The sequence below is a fragment of the Balaenoptera musculus genome, chromosome 17 (assembly GCF_009873245.2).
Source record: "Balaenoptera musculus isolate JJ_BM4_2016_0621 chromosome 17, mBalMus1.pri.v3, whole genome shotgun sequence".
Lineage (NCBI taxonomy): Eukaryota > Metazoa > Chordata > Mammalia > Artiodactyla > Balaenopteridae > Balaenoptera > Balaenoptera musculus.
In genome coordinates, this window is record NC_045801.1 from 19,350,056 (window position 1) to 19,370,139 (window position 20,084).

At 38.0% G+C, this 20,084-nt stretch overlaps 1 protein-coding gene across 10 annotated transcripts in view; it reads left to right on the plus strand.

Annotated features, from left to right (window-relative positions):
• Positions 1-140: 140 nt before the first annotated feature.
• TAF2 (TATA-box binding protein associated factor 2) overlaps positions 141-20,084 on the plus strand; it is an 81,700-nt gene continuing 61,756 nt past the window's right edge. For 6 of the 10 annotated variants that reach the window (XM_036830116.1, XM_036830117.1, XM_036830118.1 and 3 more), the window contains exons 1-5: positions 141-515; positions 937-991; positions 9,495-9,655; positions 17,403-17,521; positions 18,863-19,004. In XM_036830116.1, the coding sequence (XP_036686011.1) occupies positions 433-515; positions 937-991; positions 9,495-9,655; positions 17,403-17,521; positions 18,863-19,004 (560 nt within the window). In that variant the 5' untranslated portion in view covers positions 141-432. Of the gene's footprint in view, positions 516-936; positions 992-9,494; positions 9,656-17,402; positions 17,522-18,862; positions 19,005-20,084 lie in introns of those variants that run through there. The other 4 variants (XM_036830121.1, XM_036830126.1, XM_036830122.1 and 1 more) reach the window with 4 other exon arrangements.

Below are 20,084 nucleotides of genomic sequence, written 5' to 3' on the forward strand. Positions count from 1 at the left end.
AAATTTTAACAGTTCTCACCCACCATCCGTATACGAAAAGACGAAAACAAAAACTCCGTCACGCGGGCAAGCCCCGCCCACTGACACATAACTTCCGACTCCTGCCCCCACGGCTGCCCCACTTCCGCTGACGTCGCAGGTCAGAGGTGAGCGGCAAGATGTCGGCTGGCTGGCGCAGTCGGGGGTTGGTGTGAGGAGCATCTCCGTGACAGAAGCTCGGCGGAGACAGCTGACGGAGCCGAATCGCGGGAGCGAGTTGGAGGCGTTGGCGGCGGCAGATCGGGCAGGGCCGGGAGTGGGTGCCGAGGGAGCCCCGGCCGCGGGGTGTGACTGTTGGGTGCGCGGGGGAGCGGGGAGTGTCCGCTGCCGGAGACCGGTAATGCCCCGCCGCCCCCCGTGAAGCCGGGAAGCCGAGCTCCGCGGGATCCCTTCATGCCGCCGACTGGTTTAGAGCCCGCCAGAATGAACAGGAAGAAAGGAGACAAGGGCTTTGAAAGCCCAAGGCCCTATAAATTATAAGTATTTTTTTATCTCCCTTTCTTCTACGTTTGGTTTTCATTAGTTATATTTTGTGACTGCTTGAAACTGATTTCGTGGGCCTGGGAGGCCTAGTGGGAAACTGGGAGCCACTCACGGTGATGGGAATGGTGTTTGTAGGGCGAAAATGGTTTGAATGACGGTGTAATTCAGCAGATCTGCTGCTTCTTGCAGGTTAATAAACCTTTTTCTTAAAGTACTAAGTTGCATTTTTGTCCAAAGAAATTTATTTTCGTAGCTGTTGATAAATTTAAAATGAGCAAGTTACCCTAATTTGTAGGGTTTTAGCATGACAGATAAGTGTGATTCTGAGCTGCCTAGAGCACAGTCCTTGTTTATACTTGGATAGAGTTATGCATTATTTAATAACTGAAATATTTTCTTTATTCTTTAATGTACAACTCATCAGGTCGTCTGCATCAACAACATAAACTTCCAGAGAAAATCTGTTGTGGTAAGTATATTCTCAGCGGTTATAAGCAATAACAGTCCTTCCTTTACAGTACTTAGAAACTTTTCTGTCCGGGTAACTGTGTTTCGAGAATAGGTAATAATTAGAATTCAAAAGTCTATATGACTCTAAGGGCCATGGCTGTGCTGTATTGGCTGCCATCTCAATTCTCTCTTTCCTTTTTTCTTTTCCTTCCTGTTTCCTGATTAAAGTTTTATTTCTTTTAATCTGTTGTGGAGTATGAAAGTCTGTATTACCAAACATCTTAGAATCGTGTATGAAAGAAGAATAAGTCCACAGCGAGATTTCTTCTATGAAAAATGTTAAGGTTGGTACGTGCACTGACTTTTTAACTTGGCTGTTAAGGGGCCACTTGTGTTTTCTGATTCTCGGCTGCCCTTGTTTAGGTGGCATTGCTTTACACTGAAGCTCTAGATGAGGTGTTTAAAACCTAGTAAACTGCCCGCCCCGCCCCAATTTAGATGTATGGATTATTGATATATCCGTTCTAGGAAAAGTCCTTGATAACCCAAATAATTTATTCTTTCAGGGCGATCTGTATTAACCAGATCAAAATCTCAGTGAGAGCCGGTTTTCTTTGAGTGAGGACATCAACTTCCCTCTCAAACTTGTTTACTTAAGATGAGCTATTTAAAAATGGAACCTTTTCATTAGAAACACAGAATCTTAGATTTATAAGGATCCTTAAAGGTTTATTAAGTCCAATATCCTCATTTAAGGAATTTCTCTTTCAAAATCCCTTACATATGATTATTGACCTTATACTTCATGGAAGGGTACTTTAGGTGTGTTGGGTTGTATGAATTGGGTATGGAAGTTATGAGGATTAAAGAGTCTTGTTAAAAGGTTACTGTAATAATCTAGGGTAGAAATGATTTAGCCCTGAATGGAGGTATCATTAGTAAAATGACATAGAGTTGACATGATTGACTGATAGTGAACATTTATTACGTACATACTACATGTAAGACCATCTTACATGGTTTTGTGTGTATGATTTCACTTAATCTTCACAGTAACCTCATGAGATAGATACTATTTTTTTTTTAGATAGATACTATTTTAAGTCTTATTTTTATAAATAAAGCAGCTGAAAGAATGGAGGATAAGTAAATTTCTTAAGGGCATGAAGATAGCAAGTGATGGAGCCATTTTTAATCAGACGTTCCCCTTTCCACATCCTCTACCCCTGGCAGAATGATAGGCAGAAAGGAATTGCAGATGACTCTTAACTAGGAATGCTAGAAAGGAGTTGTAGATGATTTTTAGGTCTCCCATTGGAAAGGTTGGTTAGGTGGCCTATGGGCTAGGGTCCCAGAAGGCACATTCTACAGATTAATTGAGGGAAGTAATGAAGGGACTACTTAGGGTTAAGAGGAACCAACAAAAGTTGGAGGAGCACCCTAGGTTAGCAACGAGAAACAAGTTATCACTTCTAAACCTGAAAGAACAAAAGAAGGGAGAGGTTACAAGAACCTACTGTACCTGTAGGAAAGACTTAACCTTACAGGAGCTATGGTCTTTGATAGAAGAGTGGAGCTACTGCCTCCTTCAGCCTGGCAGGGAGGAACCTGGGGGAATAAATATAAGGAGCTCGATTTTCTTCTGCCTTCAGTTTTCTCTCTGTGCCTCCCAGTTGATCACCCCAACAAGCAGCCAGAGGGCTAGTGCCTAGTTAATGCTATTCCTGGGGCGCAGAGTAAAGCAGAGAGGGCAGATTAGGAGGGGCAAAAGGAGACTATCTAGAACAGTCTACCCCTTTTGCCCCAGATCATCGTCTCTTGTGTTTTGTTATGATGAAAGTGTTCCCAACTTAACGAAGCCCTATCAGCTATTGTAGGCGTTGGCATTAGCTAACTTCCCGTTTTTGTGAGTCAAGTTTTATTTGATCACAGCCACAGCCATTTATTTATACACTGTCTGTGGTTGCTTTGGAGCTACAATGGCAAAGTGGAATAGCTGCGACAGAAACTGTGTGGCCCGTTATGTCTGTTTACTATCTGGCCCTTTAAGAGAAAGTTTGCTGATCCCTGGACTAATCTATTGGTGTGAAGAAATGGCAGTTCAGCATTATTCCCTTCTAAGATATTAGCTGTCACCAGTATCTTTCATATAAGACAGTAGAGGAAAAGTGGTTGAAAGGATGTGAAAATTAATTGCTACAGCCTCTGCTTTCTTTAGCTGGTGTCAAGGTCAGAGTTGATATACACAGCTTCCTTATTCCTCCACCCATTCATTTTTCTCTTTCCTTTTGACAGCATTTCTTTTGGTCTGCCCTAGACCTTCATTCCTGTAGGATCTACATCCTTGCTTGTTTTGACTTCATTGAGTTGTTGCAGTTTTCCATTGATTAGGACTGTTGGTCAAGTGGACCTAAGAGGCATTCCAGTGAATCCCCTGGATTGCAGATGGAATTCTTGCTTTTATTGTGTAGTAGAATCTCAGTTGCTGCTCGTCATTCCAGCCAGTACAGTGACCCCTTTCTCTGCCTGTTGGTTCAGTGGCATGAGGAGCCCAAAGTGGTCAAGTCTCAGCTTCCAGTTTAATAGAACCATGACTCTGTGCCCAGGTGGATGCATTCCTCCCTTAGGTACTAAGACCTCCAGACACACTGACCCTGAGGTCATGAAGACAAGAAGCAAAAATTGTTCAGTGGCTTTCTGAAGGAATGGTGAACATAGTCACTCCAACTTTTGTCCCTTGGTTCCCAGATCTATTTTGGCTATGAAGAGATGACCTGATATATTGTCTGCTAGTTTAAGATGGCATCCTTTTGGAGGTCTCAATTGGTGCTGTAACTGAGCCTTCAGTAGTTGATCGTGTCAGCTGCTCTGGATGATAGGACAAAAGGTAAAACAAGTAAATTTTGTGTGTAAGAGCCCACTGCCACACTTTTCTGTACACATGGAGGCATGTATGGGATAGCATGTTGACATGTATGGCTTTTTGCAAGTATATTATAGTTAGGGAAGGAAAATGTAGAATATGTGTCTTTTTTATATAAGGACAAATTACTGTCTCCCTCCATGATACCAGCTGTCTAATGTAGTCATTTTACTACTGAGTGACTAACTGATCCTTCCTGGGAAGGTCCCGTATTAGAAGCTCATTTTGATCCTCTGCTATTGGGAGGTGAGCACTCAGCAGTGGTGGTAGCCAGATAAGCTTTGTTGGGGGAAGACCATGTTGCTGGGTTCATGCATAGCCTCCATTCTTGCCCCAGTGACCACTTTGTATATTGAGCAGGGTGGCTAGGGAAAGAGTCTGGGACATCTACTGGATAGATAATCTTGCCAGTTGATTTTTGAGGGCCCCCTCCGCAGTCTCTGAGGATGCCTCTGTTGGTCACTTATGTGATGACATAAATATTTTCATATTATAGCTACTCCGAGAAATTCATTTTTACACTTACTTCTCCCACCATCCTCTTATTTTCAGTCTTCTTGTCTTGTTCTTTCCATATTCCTAACCAGCTGGCCAACCCAGCAGTTGCCGTGGATCAGTGTAGATGTATACTTCAGGTCATCTCTGCTTCTATAAACAGTGTACAGCCAGTTGTATTCACCAGCGCTCTGCCCACAGTAGGCTTTTCTTCCGTGTCTTTCAGGACCACGCTTCAGTGGGTTCTGTTGGCAGCTACCACCCACTTCCCACTGCGCTGGCGTGCTGTGCAGACTTACTAGTAATTCAGCCTTCTGCTTTGTCCTGTTCTTTTAATTGAGCATGGGGACCTCTCCACGAGGCCGTGGGTGTGGATTGAGGGAGCGGTGGAGATGCGATGGGAACAAGTCCCGTTGGATTCTGAGTCACCTGCTCATGCTGTTTGCTCTTTGTGCCTATGAACTTGCTTGGGCCTGGTCCAGAGGTGTTGTTTCCATTTGAAAATGGAAAGCTACTGCACATACTGAGTTCGTAATGGCCATTTTAGGTAACAAAAATTACATGAAATTTTGGGGAGTCCCATGATCATGTGTGCAGTCTCTACTGCAGGGTCTCGTAGCAAACCAGTAGTTGCTTTGCAAATGGAAAACAGTTGTGGGCAGAAGAAGTCATGGGTTTCCTCTGAAACCCCAGGAATGATGGTGTACTGTCATTCTGTTGAAGAAAGCCGGAGTCAGTAAAGCACCTTTGTCTGCTGTGGACGTTCCCAATACTGTTGGACATGCTGAGTCATAATGCCCAAGTGGCAGGGCAGCTTGAACCACAGCCTGGACCTACTGCAGAACGCTTTCTTGCTCTGGACTGCTCTCAAAGCTGATAGCCTTATAGGTTGCTTAGTAAGTAGTATGCCTAAATGTGTATATTGCTTTCAGAATCCAAAGAAGCCTACCAATTTTTGTGCCTCCTTTTTTTCCCCCTCTTGGTGGGCAGTGCAAAGTGAAGCAACTTGTCTTTCACTTTAGAAGGTTTATTTTTATGTGCCTCAGACCACTGGAACCTTAGAAGCTTTATTGATGTGACAGGCCCCTGAACTTTCATGGGATTTAACTCGCAGCCTTTGCTATCCACGTGTTTTCTATTAAGGCATTTAGAGAACTTACTCTTCCTTTCTTACCAGGTCAGGTCCAGATAGCATAATGTTGTCAGTATAACATACCCGTGTAATTCTCTGGGCTATCCTGTCCTCTGGGCTATCAGGGGACTTTTGGACTATGTTTTGACTGAGCAGGAGAGTTGATATAGTTATTAGTTACTAGATGACAGTGAGGGGTTTCTGATGTCTGGAAGACAACCTGCTTCTGATTGATTTTTTTTTTTTTTTTTCTGATAGGAATTGGGGGAAAAAAAATTGGCCTGATAATTAATCACAATATTAGCTACCAAGAACTGTGCTGATTTGCTGCGGTCAAAGTACTGCATCTGCAAACATGGTTGTGATTGGCAAGTTTGTGATAAATCACTATCATTCTCGAAAACCTACTTGACTTTTGCACTCGCCAAATAATTGAGTTAAATGAAGATGTAGTAGGCATCATTCAAGTCTCTGTGGTGGTGGCATTAATCTCTGCAGTTCCCCAAAGATGTCTAGTTGCGTTGATTTACTCTCTTGGAGAAGGGGGATGGGTGTTCCAGTGGTGTCCACTTAGTCCTTCCACTGTAGTCCTCACTCAGAGAGTGAGGTCAGGGAATGACTATGGGGATTTGCCAATTACTAAAATGTATTCTGTATGTTCTGGACTGGGGAAATAATCTCCAGTCCTAATCTGCGTTAGACGTGGGAACCCCTTTATTACTTGACCTCCAAAGACCGCCAGTCTGGGGAATACCCTGGCAGTCCAGTGGTTAGGACTCCACTCTTTCACTGCCGAGGGCCCAGGTTCAATCCCTGGTCGGGGAACTAAGATCCCACAAGCCGCGCTGCACAGCCAAAAACAAACAAACAAAAAAACCCCCAAAGACTTCCAGTGTGACTAGTGGACTACTGTAATGTTTTGGGACTCCAGGGATTAGTGTCAGTTCAGAACCAAGATACAGTAACCCCAGGAAAAGGGCAAAAATTAATTTATTTGAGGTGACATAAATCTCAAGATTTTAAAAGAAAGATAAATGAGAGTCGAACATGTTTGTAGGCATGGAAAAAAGTCCTATAAAGAGGAGAGATTGTAATTATAGGAGAGGGTAATTAATAGAGCAGGATTTCTGAGAATACTGCAGAGGATGACCTCTAGTGCAGTAGTGGAAGGATCCTTCCTAAACAGGAGGGAAAGATAGGTATGTGCAGCAGAAGGGCAAGAGAATCGATAGTTGGCAGTAGAGTGGTTCAAGTTAAGGATCTTGGGTGGATGAGGAAGAATGTAGCGCTAAAAATACCAGGGAGGATTGTAGTGAGAAACTGGAGGAGGCCAAGGAACAGGAGAATTTCCTGTGGTTGAACAGGAGGACTGGCAGAGAAGTACAGGCATTGTGGACGTTCCAGTTTAAGATGTCAGCGTCAGAGCGGTCCTGAGCAGTGAAGAGGTGTTGTTCAGAGTGTGATCTTGATTGCTCTCCTGGAATGGCAGTGAAGGTTGTAGGAATTGAAATCAGGGAACTTCGAAGCAGTGGTACTGCATGGATCAGTTGTGTCTGCATTCATGTCATGTAGAGTGATGACTGAGATGGGTTAGAAAGGTAAAGAATGAACCTTCAGTGAGTATTGGGGAATTTGGGCAATATTAATGAGAGGAACAGAGGATGGTGTACCTGTATGGCTTGAACGCATAGGAAAAGAAGTAGAAAAGGACAATAATAAAAACATTTACTAGATGCCAGCTATGATTTTAAGTGCTTTCCTTGTATTGCTCAATTATAATAACACCAATAGGTAGGTAGTGTCAATATTCTTGTTTTATGGATGAGGAAACTGAAGTACAGAGAGCTAGAGTAACTTAGCTCAAGATCATATACTTACCGAGTAGTGGAGCTGGACTTGAATGCAGGCAGTCTACCTCAAGAAGACAATGACACTATTCTGCCCTTGCTCTTATGGCATATGCTATATAAAAGCCTATAAATGATGTAGAAATAGTGGAAAGTAGGAGGTTTCCTGTTTTCCCTTCTTCTAATTTATAGTGAGTGAAAGAATAAGTAGCTTCTTTTCAAAGGGGATTCAAGAGATGTTTCATCTAAGGCTGACAGGTAGAGGAGTTTTTGAAAAGGTTGAATAGCACAGGGGAGTTACTTCAAATGGGGTAGGGACTCTAGGAGGATGGTCAGCTGACAGGTGGTGGGGAGAGAGCAGGAGCAAGAAGAAGAGAGTAAGTGAGAGGTTAGATGACCTGGGGGTTTGCAGTTATGCTAGTAGCCAAGGCTGACAGGGATTGGAGGCCAGTCAGTGGGTCTGTATGTTGCAGGCAGGTGTAGGTTAGGGCTGTAGGTGGTGTCAGAGACCTGATGGTTCAAGGAGACTGGGCTTTCCCTATCTTCATGAAGTATACTCCGTTCACTGTTTTATTATTGTTAAACTTAGTTTAGAAAGCAAAAGCCTATTCTTATGTCTCACTCCTGTAACCACTTCATGACAGCACTTTCCATAATCTTTTCTAGTTCACTTTTGACATTATCTTGGTTCTCCTTGCTGTCTTTCAGCTGATCCAAGCTCATTTATGTAGATTGGTCATTGGATTGCTGGTATGCTAATTAAGGGAATTTGGATTTTCATACAGTTGCTCACAGTTTAACACCTTTCAACGCAGAGACTTCATCAGCAGTATTTTTGCTTCTGCTTTTTTCTGTTCTTATTTGCTTCCACATAAATCTGTCCAGATGGTCTAATTTAAGGATGTATGACTCTCTTATTTGGGAATTGGGGGAAAAAGGGCTGTGGAATCAATAGGCTTTTGAGTAGTTGGGCTGAATGTTATCTAAAAAATATTCTTACGTTCTTGCATGTTATTTAAAAGCATTGTACTGAGAGACATTGTGGCATAATGGGAATCAGTTGGGATCATTTAGATGTGGGTTTGAATCTCAGTTCTCCACTTACTAATGGTATAATTTTCTTAACTCTTAATCTGTAAAAAGTATAAAGTAGTACTTGTCTCTTAAAGTTGTTAATGGGATTAGAGAGAACATAGGAAAGTAGTGTAACGTCTGGCATATAGTGGCACTCATTAAATAGTAGCCATTACAGTTGTTATAGTCTAGTTCTGTATGGTTATTGCCTGAATTTCATCTTAGATATTCCTGTTGCAGCCCCTGAAATGTTACTGTTTCATGTCCTCCATATTTTATGTTTCCAATCCAGAATATTAAACTCACTGGACATACATTCAGTGTTTCAGTGGTCCATCTTTCCCATTTGATTCAGTGCAAGAGGGTGGTGGACAGTCGGTATTTTTAGCTGTCTCTCGTGTCTTATGTACCTGCTTCAGATAGATGGCTCGCCACACAGCTAATGTGGTAGAACTATGTATGGCCTTGGGACTGCTTGGTAGGAAATGATGCAGCACCTTGAAGTGTCTGCTGCTCTTGTAGGTGGCAGTAGATTTTTCCCTACTTGCCTAAATGTTTCTTGTAACTCTTGCCACTTCACGTCCTCATTTACCTCCCATGAGGAGAGACTCATACTTGTTAGCTTTGGTGGTATAGTTTTTTACCCTATTTTGAGGGGCCTTGTTCTTTTACTCACTGAAGTGGTTTTGATTCTCTTTTTGCTCTGTTGGTTTTTTTTTTTTCCCCTTCCTCTCTGTTTGGATTCCAGTCTGTCTATAAATTCTTATATTTGTGAGTAGTCCTTTTACTTTCTTTTCTAGCAGATGGTCTACTTTTCACTGATAGTGAATGTGAACACCAGGATGATAAAGTATACGTAATTCACACCCATTCAGTCACTAGGACAGCCATAGTTGAAGTGAAGATCCTTGGAGAATACTTGTATGTGTGTAGCTATTTGGGATTCTGTCTCCGGATTGTAGTATGTGTATAAGTAGTAGAAATCAAAGAAATATGTTCTAAAACATACCTGTGTTCATTTTAATGAAATTATTATTCTTTATCTTTACAGGGATTTGTGGAACTGACTATATTTCCCACAGTTGCAAACTTAAATAGAATCAAGTTGAACAGCAAACAGTGTAGAATATACCGAGTAAGGATCAATGATTTAGAAGCTGCTTTTATTTATAATGATCCAACCTTGGAAGTTTGTCACAATGAATCAAAACAGTAAGTTACATGCTTTAAAAGTCGATATTTCTAACAGTTTTTTTTTTTCATTGATTGGATTAATTTTTTTCAACCAATTTTTCTTAGATTATTATTAGATTCTGGTTCCCAATTTATCTTTTCTAATTATAATTTCTGTTGCTTCTACCACTGCACACATTTGGTTCAAAAAATTTTACTAGCTCTGGCCAACATAGTAAGTTATTAAGTTTCCTTTCTTCAGACTGCACTTTTAAAGAAGTACTATCAGAGAACTTTAAATAAATTTTCTTAGCCATTTTTCTACTTTAAAAGTTTTAAAAAAATATTAGTTTCATAGATATTAATGTAATCTTCAGTGAATTAGATGATACTGTAATCTGTAGACCAAAAACTACTTTAAAATATTCTATAAAATATTTGACAGCTTTAGAATATCATATAAAAATAGTCTGAAATATCTCATTCCTTCACTTTAAGTATTGCATCTATTGAGGCTACTTCTGATTTTTATCAGTAAACTTATATCTTTGTGATCAGCTTTATGTTCTGCATCTTTCATTTAAATACTTTGTTTTCACCTTTCCACGTATAACATGATAGACTTCGTTTTTTTATTGTTTTTATGGCCAGGTAATATTCCATTTATTCAGTATACTGTGGATGACATGATTATTTTCTAGATCTTTTTTTTTCTTTTACTTTGAATTATTTCCTTAGGAAAATAGGATTACTTATTATTCTTTTATGGCTCTTTTTAGCATTTCACTTGATTGTGCCCTGGGAATATTTGTACTGCTTTAAATACTGTCAACTACATTTGAAGGCACTTGTTTTTTCCATTTTGATAGCATTGGATTATATCATTTCTGTGATTCTTAGTATTTTGGGTTAGAATGCCCCAAACTGTAAACTCTGTTTAGTCAAGGTGATATTTTAACTAGTCTGTATGTATAATATTTGACTTAACGGCAGCAGTTCTCAAAGTGTGACACCTAGACAAGCAGCATCAACATCACCTGGGAACTTGTTAGAAATGCAAATTTCCAAGCAGTACCCCGGCCCTACTGGTTCAGAAACTGGGGATAGGGTCTTGCAATTTGTGTTTCAACTAGCCTGCCAGGTGATTCTGATAAAAGGTAAAGCTTGAGAAGGAACCACTGCTTTAAGGGATTGGGAGGGTTGAGAAAGGAGACTTATCAATAGACATATTTATCATCCCAATAATCATTGGTTTAAAATCTTTGAAACTCAGAAGAGAAAACGGTGTTGGGAAAATTCAGGATGTCTCTGAATTGCTCATGTGACTTCCCATTCTATAAAGGTGAGTGGTTGAAATTACATGCTTTGGGCTTCCCTGGTGGCACAGTGGTTGAGAGTCTGCCTACCGATGCAGGGGACACGGGTTCGAGCCCTGGTCCGGGAAGATCCCACATGCCGCGGAGCAACTAAGCCCGTGCGCCACAACTACTGAGCCTGCGCGTCCGGAGCCATGCTCTGCAAAGAGAGGCCGCGACAGTGAGAGGCCCGCGCACCGCGATGAAGAGTGGCCCCCGCTCTCCACAACTGGAGAAGGCCCTCGCACAGAAACGAAGAACCAACACAGCCAAAAATAAATAAATAAATAAATTTAAAATAGACACGTATTTAAAAAAAAAAAAAATTACATGCTTTTACAGCCACACTTGTGGAACTGACATGAAAAGACTTATTACAAAATCATCTGCATCCTCTTTCCCCCAGAAAAAAACAATCATTTGCCTTTGGAGCAGTAAGTATGTACCACTAATGGATGGAAAAGGCATGTGTAAAAGAGCAGGTAGGGGAGCCATTACCTTGCCAGAGGCCAAAATAGCCACCCTGTCGAGCCTAGAACTCTGCATTGATGACAGGGTAAGGAAGCTTCTCCATCTGCCAGTCACAAAACAGTGTTTGCACAGCTGCTTTACCAGTTGTTGCTGCTCAGGTCTCAAAGAAGATAACCTGTGACAGTGCAATGACAGGAACAGTGGACTTCAAATCTGTTGAGAAAGCAAGCTTTGCTATGTTAATTTTGAGGTGATGATATCCCCTAAAACTTTTCCCTAGTGATAGGGAAGATACCTCATCACTTTTAGTATTATAAAGAAAGAAAAGGAAGTCATGAAGGAGAATATTTTCGCAGGTTAGGTTAGGAAATTGGGAACGATAGAATATATTTAAACTTTTCTTTTCAGGTAGCACCAGAGCTCTCTAAACCATGGTCACTTAGTATTTTCTGCCTGGCTCTAGAATCCTGATTACTTTTTAAGAGAGATGACAGTTATTTTTGCTGGTGTTTGTTTATTCTCTGACTTGTTCAAAAGAAGATTTGAGAGTGGTTTTAGAATTTTATTAGACAACAGTTTTTTAAAGTAGCTAATGAAATTAGCACAAAGGGTAAAAAAGTATAGGATGGTGGGTACCACACTGTTAAGTTACTAGAGGAAAACTGTAGATTTGGTTTTGATATTTCTGGTTGCCATACGAAATGAGGGAAGCACTATTGTTTATAAGATTTGTAAGGCAAAAGACAGAAACCTCCCAGTTATTCAGAAGAAATACTGCTTAGCAATTAGATGTGAAAGGTATCTCCTGTGAATGATGTTATTTATTTTTAAAGAGAACTTTGGCAAAAGCAGATAGTTAAGGTCTTTAGATACTTCTGTTACTTTTTTTGTTTCTAAAGTAACTTTCTCTAATGAAGCAGTAAAATTTCTGCTAAAGCTGAAACAGAAATTAAATGTAGCAGATTTGAATTGAAAGTTAAACTTAAAACTCAGTGGTTAAATTTAGTCTTGAATATGTACAAGAATGTCCTAACATTCAAAGAAGTAATATGCTACTTCATCACATTTTCTCCTTATTTGTTTTAAAGTTAAGGTGCCAGGCCCTCCTATTTTTAATGGCAAGAGTGTGCTTACCTTGGTTGAGATTCAGCACCTTTGAACTGCAGGGGGAATGCAAGGAAGGGAAACATTTAGATAAGGGACTAAAAGGCATTTCTACCTATTTGATCCAACTAAACGTTAGCTGAGTTGTTAAATTACCTGTGCTAGCAAATAAAATACCTGTTGGTTATGTAACATCTATAAGGCTTCTCTTTCTCTCCGTCTGTGTCTCTGTGTCTCTGTCTCTCTCTCTCTCTCTCTCTGGCTTATTGTCTGCCAGGAAAATAATTTAAGCACTTGAAGTTTCTCCAAATATATTTTCTGTTTGAATCTTACATATTGTAGGTATAGTTTGCCTCCATAGAAGCTATGTCTCTTCGGTGGTTTTTCTGTTTGTATTTGTTTTTTCTTTTCTTTTTTTTTGCTACATTTCTCTCTTCTTAGAATAAGGTAAATGTAGATTTTTCCAGAGAGACTGTTTCTGTGCGTGAGTAGCCTACAGTGGCTGACATCTCTTTCCTCCTTGTTTCTTTTCCTTCCCTGGATAGGCTTTGCTACTTTGAGAAGACCTTTTTTATTTTACTTGAAAAGTCTCCACTTTCCTGAGTTTCAAGAATCAGTTTAATTCCTGTCTCCTGTCTTCATTTCCATTAAGGAGTGGCAGTAGAAATGAAGCTAACTTAAGATATAAATGAAGTAACTTTGAGTGATTGGAGCAATTTTTAGAGTGATTAGAATTGATTTTTTAAATTGCTTTTTTTAAAAAAAATTTTCTAGGTCCTATATTTTAATACAGACGTCTACAAAGAGATTTTAAGTGTTATTATTTTACTGATATCATATGGTAGAAGTGGTTGATTCCTTTATTGATTATGGTTAAGTAATATGGATACTAGTTTTATATTTTAACTCAGCCCACAGTGCCTCACTGGCAGTTGTTTTAGTAGTATTGCTTGGAATTTAGTTGTCATAATTGGAAGAACTTTGGGGTTTGTTTAGTCAAAACTTCAGCAGGAATTTTTCCTATACTATTCTACCTTCTGCTTGAATACATCCAGCTCAGGAGAGCTTACTATATTTTAAAGCACCCCTTTCATTTCTGAATGCTAGAAAGTTCTTTATTACATCGAGCCACAGTCTGTTTTGCTATAATGTTCACAAACTTATGCTTGTTAAAAATTGTTTTCCCGTAAGTTTTCTCTTTTCCAGTCTGTAGTATCTCAGTACTTTCAACCATTCCTCATTTAAAACTCTTTCCAAATTTGTTAACCATTCTCTTTGCCGTGCTCTGAATACTCTCTGGTTTGGCATTGTGTTTTCTTAAATGTGGTAACCCTAGAACTAGATAGGGTTCTTCTTATTTGGACTTCTTGTAATTACACATGCATAGCAGTAAAGCCATTTTGTTCTTATCTATACTCATTATTTCTAGTGGCTTGAAATTCATTAGCTTTTAACAAATAGCTACTTTAAAGTAATTGACTCAAGTTTGAGCTTGTTATCAGTGAAATTCCCTAGGCTTTTTCATAGAAAAACTTGTTAAGGTGGAGTTTTCTCTAAGCAACCTTATTTCATGGCATCATTATCAAATGTTGTTTCAATTATTTTTGAAAATCATTTTTGTTAATTTTGATATTGGTTCCATTTCTGGAAAATGGATTTTTCTGTTGGCTTTTACTTATTTATTTATTTTATTCTGTATGTGAATTATAAGACAGAAGAAAAAACTGAGTGTTGACAAGGATATAGAGTAGAACTCTCAAACACAGCTAATAGAAATGTAAATTGAGATTGAATGTATACATACTCTATGATTGGTGGTCTCACTCCTACGTGTATATCCAATATGTTCACCAAGAAAAAAGTACAGAACTGTTCACAGCAGCATTTGTAATAGTCAAAACTGTAAATTACCTGAAAACCCATCAATGGTAGAATGGTAGATTGTGGTATATTCTTACACTGTTGGAATTCTAAAAGTAATGAGACTGAATGACCAACAGCTAGATGCAATGATATGGATGGATTTCACAAACTTAATGTTGAATAAAACAAGTCAGACACAAAAGAATGTGTATTAAGTTGTTAATCTATCTCATTAGATGTCAGAATAATAGGTTACCCTTGGTGGTAGGAAGCAGGGCTAGGTTAGTGATTACAAGAGGGCTTCTGGGAGGCTGGTAAAGTTCTGTTCTTGCTCTGCATGCTGGCTGCTTTGGTTTTGTGAAAATTCATCGAACTGTATACTTAGAGTGTATATATATATTTCTGACGTATATTGTGCTTCCGTGAAATTTTTTTAAATGGAGAAAAAGTTTACAAATAATTAAATCTTAAGTTTTGTAAAATCTGCACACAGTTTTAAGAAGCACACGTTCTTTATCTGACAAAGAATTAACAGATTATTTTAATTTAATATAGATATTTATAATAGGTTCTTGGAGAAAATTCTTTTGATTACCTTAATTTACTAGTTTTTAAGTATCCCCTACAACATTACTCACCTTTAAGCTTTGTTTCCTTAAGGAAGAATGGGGATTGCCATGGTGGTAGTTATAGGGCAGGGGCATATTAATATTTTGCAATCATTATTATTCTGAAAATTGGAAACACTTATAATCTTGTCTTGTAATTTTTGGCTTTTATTAGGTTATTATGGAAGGAAACATTTTTGATTCATATTATGAAAGGAAACACTGAAATCCAAACCATGAGAAGATTGTTCCTCATAACTGACTTTCCAATAGATTCCATTTATAATGACTCACCATTTTATTTGGACCACTTTACCTTTTCTCAGGAAATAAGATTAAGTGAGAATAATTTTCCATAGAAAAAAAATGAGTGGTTTAATATGTAATATTAATTAAATTTGGCCTTTTGTGTAACAAAGATTTTTTTATTTTTGAATTTCACAGATAACTGGGGGATATTACAAGTTCTTCAGCTATCTTTCAGATTTCATGTTTTTGAAATTTTATTGAAAAGAAATTGCAACCTATAAATATACAAAGTAGTTTTTAAAATTAGATGGTATGTTAACTAAGTACTGGTAAGGATGCAGAGCAACTGGCATGTTCATATATTGCTGATGAGAATGTAGAATGGTATAGCTATTCTGGAAAACAGTTTAGCAGATTCTTACAAAGCTAAACTTATATTTACCATATGACTCAGCAGTCCCACTCTTGGGTGTTTGTACTACAGAAATGAACATTAAATTCACATAAAAACTGATACACAGTTATTTGTAGCAGCTTTATTCCTGATAGCCAAAAGCTGGAAGCAACCCAGATGTCTTTCAGTGGATGAATGAATAAACAATCTGTGGTACAGTCTATTCAATGTAATACTATTCATTATAAAAAGGGACAAACAATAGATACATGTAACACCTTAGATGAATTTCAAAGACATACTGAGTGAGATAAGCCAGCCTCAAAAGGTTGCATTCTGTATGATTCCATTTATTTTACACAGGGCATAGCACAAGGGGCTTTTGGGGATGGCAGAACTGTTCTATATCCTGATTGTGGTGACGGTTACACATGTTAAAATTTATAGAATTATATACCAAAGGAAAAAAGTTACTTTTACTGTATGATAATTAAAAACAAACAAAAAAAGATGGTATGTGAAAAAACAGTCATTTGTTTTTTATTGTGGTCCTGGAGTTTTTAATACCTTTTATTTTACTTATTTATCTAAGAGAAAGAAAGTGTTAAAATTATTGAGAAGTCTGCTTAACTACTTTCAGAACCTTGTGTTTTGTAGTTGTTAAAAGTCGTAGTTAATAGTACATCCTTCCTAGTTAGGAGAGAGTTGGAGATGGGGGGGGGAATGGCCTCCGTCATATTGAGAGTGTAAGTTTAATGTTTTCTTTCATGGCTTTTCCTCTTTTATTTTCCCTATAATTACTCTGTAGAGTATATGAAACTTATCTTTTAACTAGGTTAAAAATTTATTAAGCTAGTGAAATATCACTGACTTTACTTTGTGGAGTTATCTAATGGCAAGATGATAGACATAAAGGTGCACAACAAGAATATGGCTCACAGTATTGTGTCTGATCTTGTTTTCTCGCTCTTGCCATTCCTTGTCTTTTTTCTTTCTTCCACTTCTTCCATATTACTTTAACTGATTTCAGTGAGGAAATGCGATATGTGTGTGCATGTATATACATATATATGTGAGTTATTTTTATGGAATAAAATTAGAAAATCAGATGAGAACAGTATTTTCATATTTCCATAAGGCTTCTGTGTATTATTTTCATTCAGTAGGAAATAAGGCCAAGTACCTATTGAACAAATATTTTTTGAGTGCCCCCTGGCATTTAGGGGATATATCAGTGAACCATCCAAAAGTTCCTCTCCTTCATTAAGCTTACATTGTCACGTACTGGGGAGTGGAGGGGAGCAGTATTATATTTTGAGGAATTAATTCCCATTCTGATTTGTTTTAAACCTCTTAATTTCTATTAGATTATAAAGCTTGTTGAATCCATTCAAATTTTTGCCAGATTGATAAAGAATAATTATTTCTTCAATTCTATGTATATTCTTTACATTTGTATTAAGAAAGTGTAGTGGCTTTGGCATTCTAAAATTAATGAAGGGTGTGATAGTCATAATAATCACATAGCATTGGCAAGTAGACTATATATGCCATTGCATTTATAGTTTAATAGTTTTAGTCTTAGGAAATAGAGCAACAGTTACTTGGCTAAAGAGCATTCCTGTGAGTTATGTAAATTGATATAATGGTTACAAACAAATGGTGCCAAGTATTTAAGAAAATGCTTGGTGAAATATATGGCTTATTATTAAAGCTGGCTTTCTCTTTTTTCCCCCCCCCAGGAGAAATCTCAATTATTTTTCCAATGCTTACGCAGCTGCGGTTAGTGCTGTGGATCCTGATGCAGGAAATGGAGAACTTTGCATTAAGGTTCCATCAGAGTTATGGAAACACGTTGATGGTAAAATACCAAGAACATGTTGAGTATACAGTAAAATCATGTTGGATTCAGTGACTAGAATCTTTTCATGAAAATTAATGGTACCTAAATTATAAATTAATCAGTTGAAATATACAGGAGTTGGAAGCTCTTTTTTTCCTTAAAGATAATTGGCTAACAGGAAAATAGCAATCAAGGGCTATGACAAAAAGCAACTCATTTCACTGTTGCTTTTAAAGCGAAAGTTATAAAACAAAAATTAGATGGTTGGAACAATTTGTCAAGATTTGAGAACCCACACAGTATTTACTCAGTTTAGAATTATAGCATTTTATAAAAGGAAGGATCCTAAAAAGTCATCTGATTCAATTCTTTCCTTTTATGGAAGAGTAATCTGAGGTTTAAAGAGAGTAAGTGACCTGCTGAGTGTCACTAATTAGTAGTAGAGCCAAGGCTAGAACGTAGGGCTGCTAACACCCACTCTGCCTACTTTTACTTTGTCTTATTATTTCTGAATCTTCTTTATTTCCTTGTATAAAGTTACAGCCATTATAATTATCATACATAACCTTCTGCCTACCTTTATTTTGCTTTATAAAATTAACCAAGATAAGGAAGTAAAAGACTTTGTTTTGTTTTTGCTCTTTTTGGATAGTTTGTGTGTGTATATGGTGGGGGGAGGGGTTTACCTTGCAGGGGGGTTGCCTAGTTTAGGGGGCAGGCATGGAAGGTCATCATTGCATGTTCACGGGTTGGAGAAAGTCCATATTGGTTGCAATGTTTGGAGGGAAATTAAAAGGAACATCTTTTTTAATCTTAACGGAAGCAACACGTATTTATTACTTAGAAATCAAACATAGTAAATAATGCTGCATAATGTAAATTTTTGGGTAGTCCTTCCCTACTACCCCACTCCCTACTCCTCCTACTCCTTAAAGTCACAAGTAGGGTTAACTATCTGTGCGAGAATGTACTAACAGAACAAACTTGAAAAGTAAGTTTTGAATTGGATCTGGAAGGCCTTAACTATGTGGTAGTTTTAAACTCTTTTCTTTAGGCAGTATAGCATTGTCAGAAATGTTGAGAGGGGGATATGGTATGACCAATATTTTGGGAGAACACAACTAGCAGTGACTAGAATTGAGTGGAGGTAAGAACACCAGTGGAAGCAGACTGTTGAGTTCCTGTAGGCAAAGAGATGGTAAAAGCCTACACTAGGTTAAGTAGTGTGATCTTTTATGTAAAACTCAGCCTTTGATTCCCACTTTATGTTCAGTATAAGTCTTTGCCCTTATTATATCGACCACTGTTACCTAACTATATTTTTATATATCAATGTATGTATGTATTTATTTGTTGCAGAATTAAAGGTGCTAAAGATACACATCAATTTTTCTTTGGATCAGCCAAAAGGAGGTCTTCATTTTGTGGTACCCAGTGTAGAGGGAAGTATGGCAGAGAGAGGTGCTCATGTTTTCTCTTGTGGGTATCAAAATTCCACAAGGTAGATTACTAATTCTTACGTATTTCAGTTGATTTCATTTTTTCAATTGCATTTTTTCTATGAATATGCAATACATGTATTTAGTATAAAATGAGAAGTATGAGCTTGATCCCCAACTACTTGAACCTCTTCTGAATCTTGTTCCTCTTCAATCCTGTCTTCCCTCCTTTCCTTTTCAAGTCTAATGTTCTAAAGTTGTCTCAATTCTTTCATTTTTTAAACTTTTGTATTGAAGTAAAACATACAGAAAATTACACGAATTGTAAATAGAAAGCTCAATACATTTTCACAAGTGAACAAACTCGTGTAATTCACACTCACATCAAGAAAAAGAACATTAACATTACCAGCATCACAGAGTACCCCCTTCTACCCACTTCCATTCACTCTTGCCCACCTGGTAGCCTCCTGCCCTAGGGCAACCACCATCCTGATTTCTAAAATACTGTAGATTGATAACACCTATCTTTGAACTTTATTAAATGGAAGCATATGCCTTATGCTCTTTATATCTGCCTTTCTTGTGTAACATTGTGGTAGTGAGATGTACCTTTATTGTTGCATGTAATTGTAGTTAATTCTCATAGCTCTACAGTTAACCATGTTATTGAAATATTATGTGTAGTCTCCTCAGATTATTAACTCCTCCAAGCCAGGGATGATGTCTTATATTTCTCCGTGTTTCAGTAACAAGTACAGACCCTGGCACATAGTAAAACCTGATCTGAATAGAACATTGAGTAGAAATTTTATGTCTCGCTTTACCAGCACTGTTTGAATTTATGCAATGCATCACATACTCCAGAAAAGCAGTTTCCTGACGTTATGGAATAGATTCTGAATATTGTATGTTTTAAAACTTTTTTGTAAGCATTTTTAGTTTCCAAAAATGAATGCTACATAAAAACTGACTGTGAGTATACAAGTAAAAATTATTTTTAATTAAAAAATTGGAAACTAAGAATTGCTTACCTCCTTTCAGGGTTTAAACTGGAGGTACTACATGATATATTTTATTAATATTGCCAATAATATTTGGAGACAGGACTCTATCTTTAATCACATTCTTTCAGATTGCTC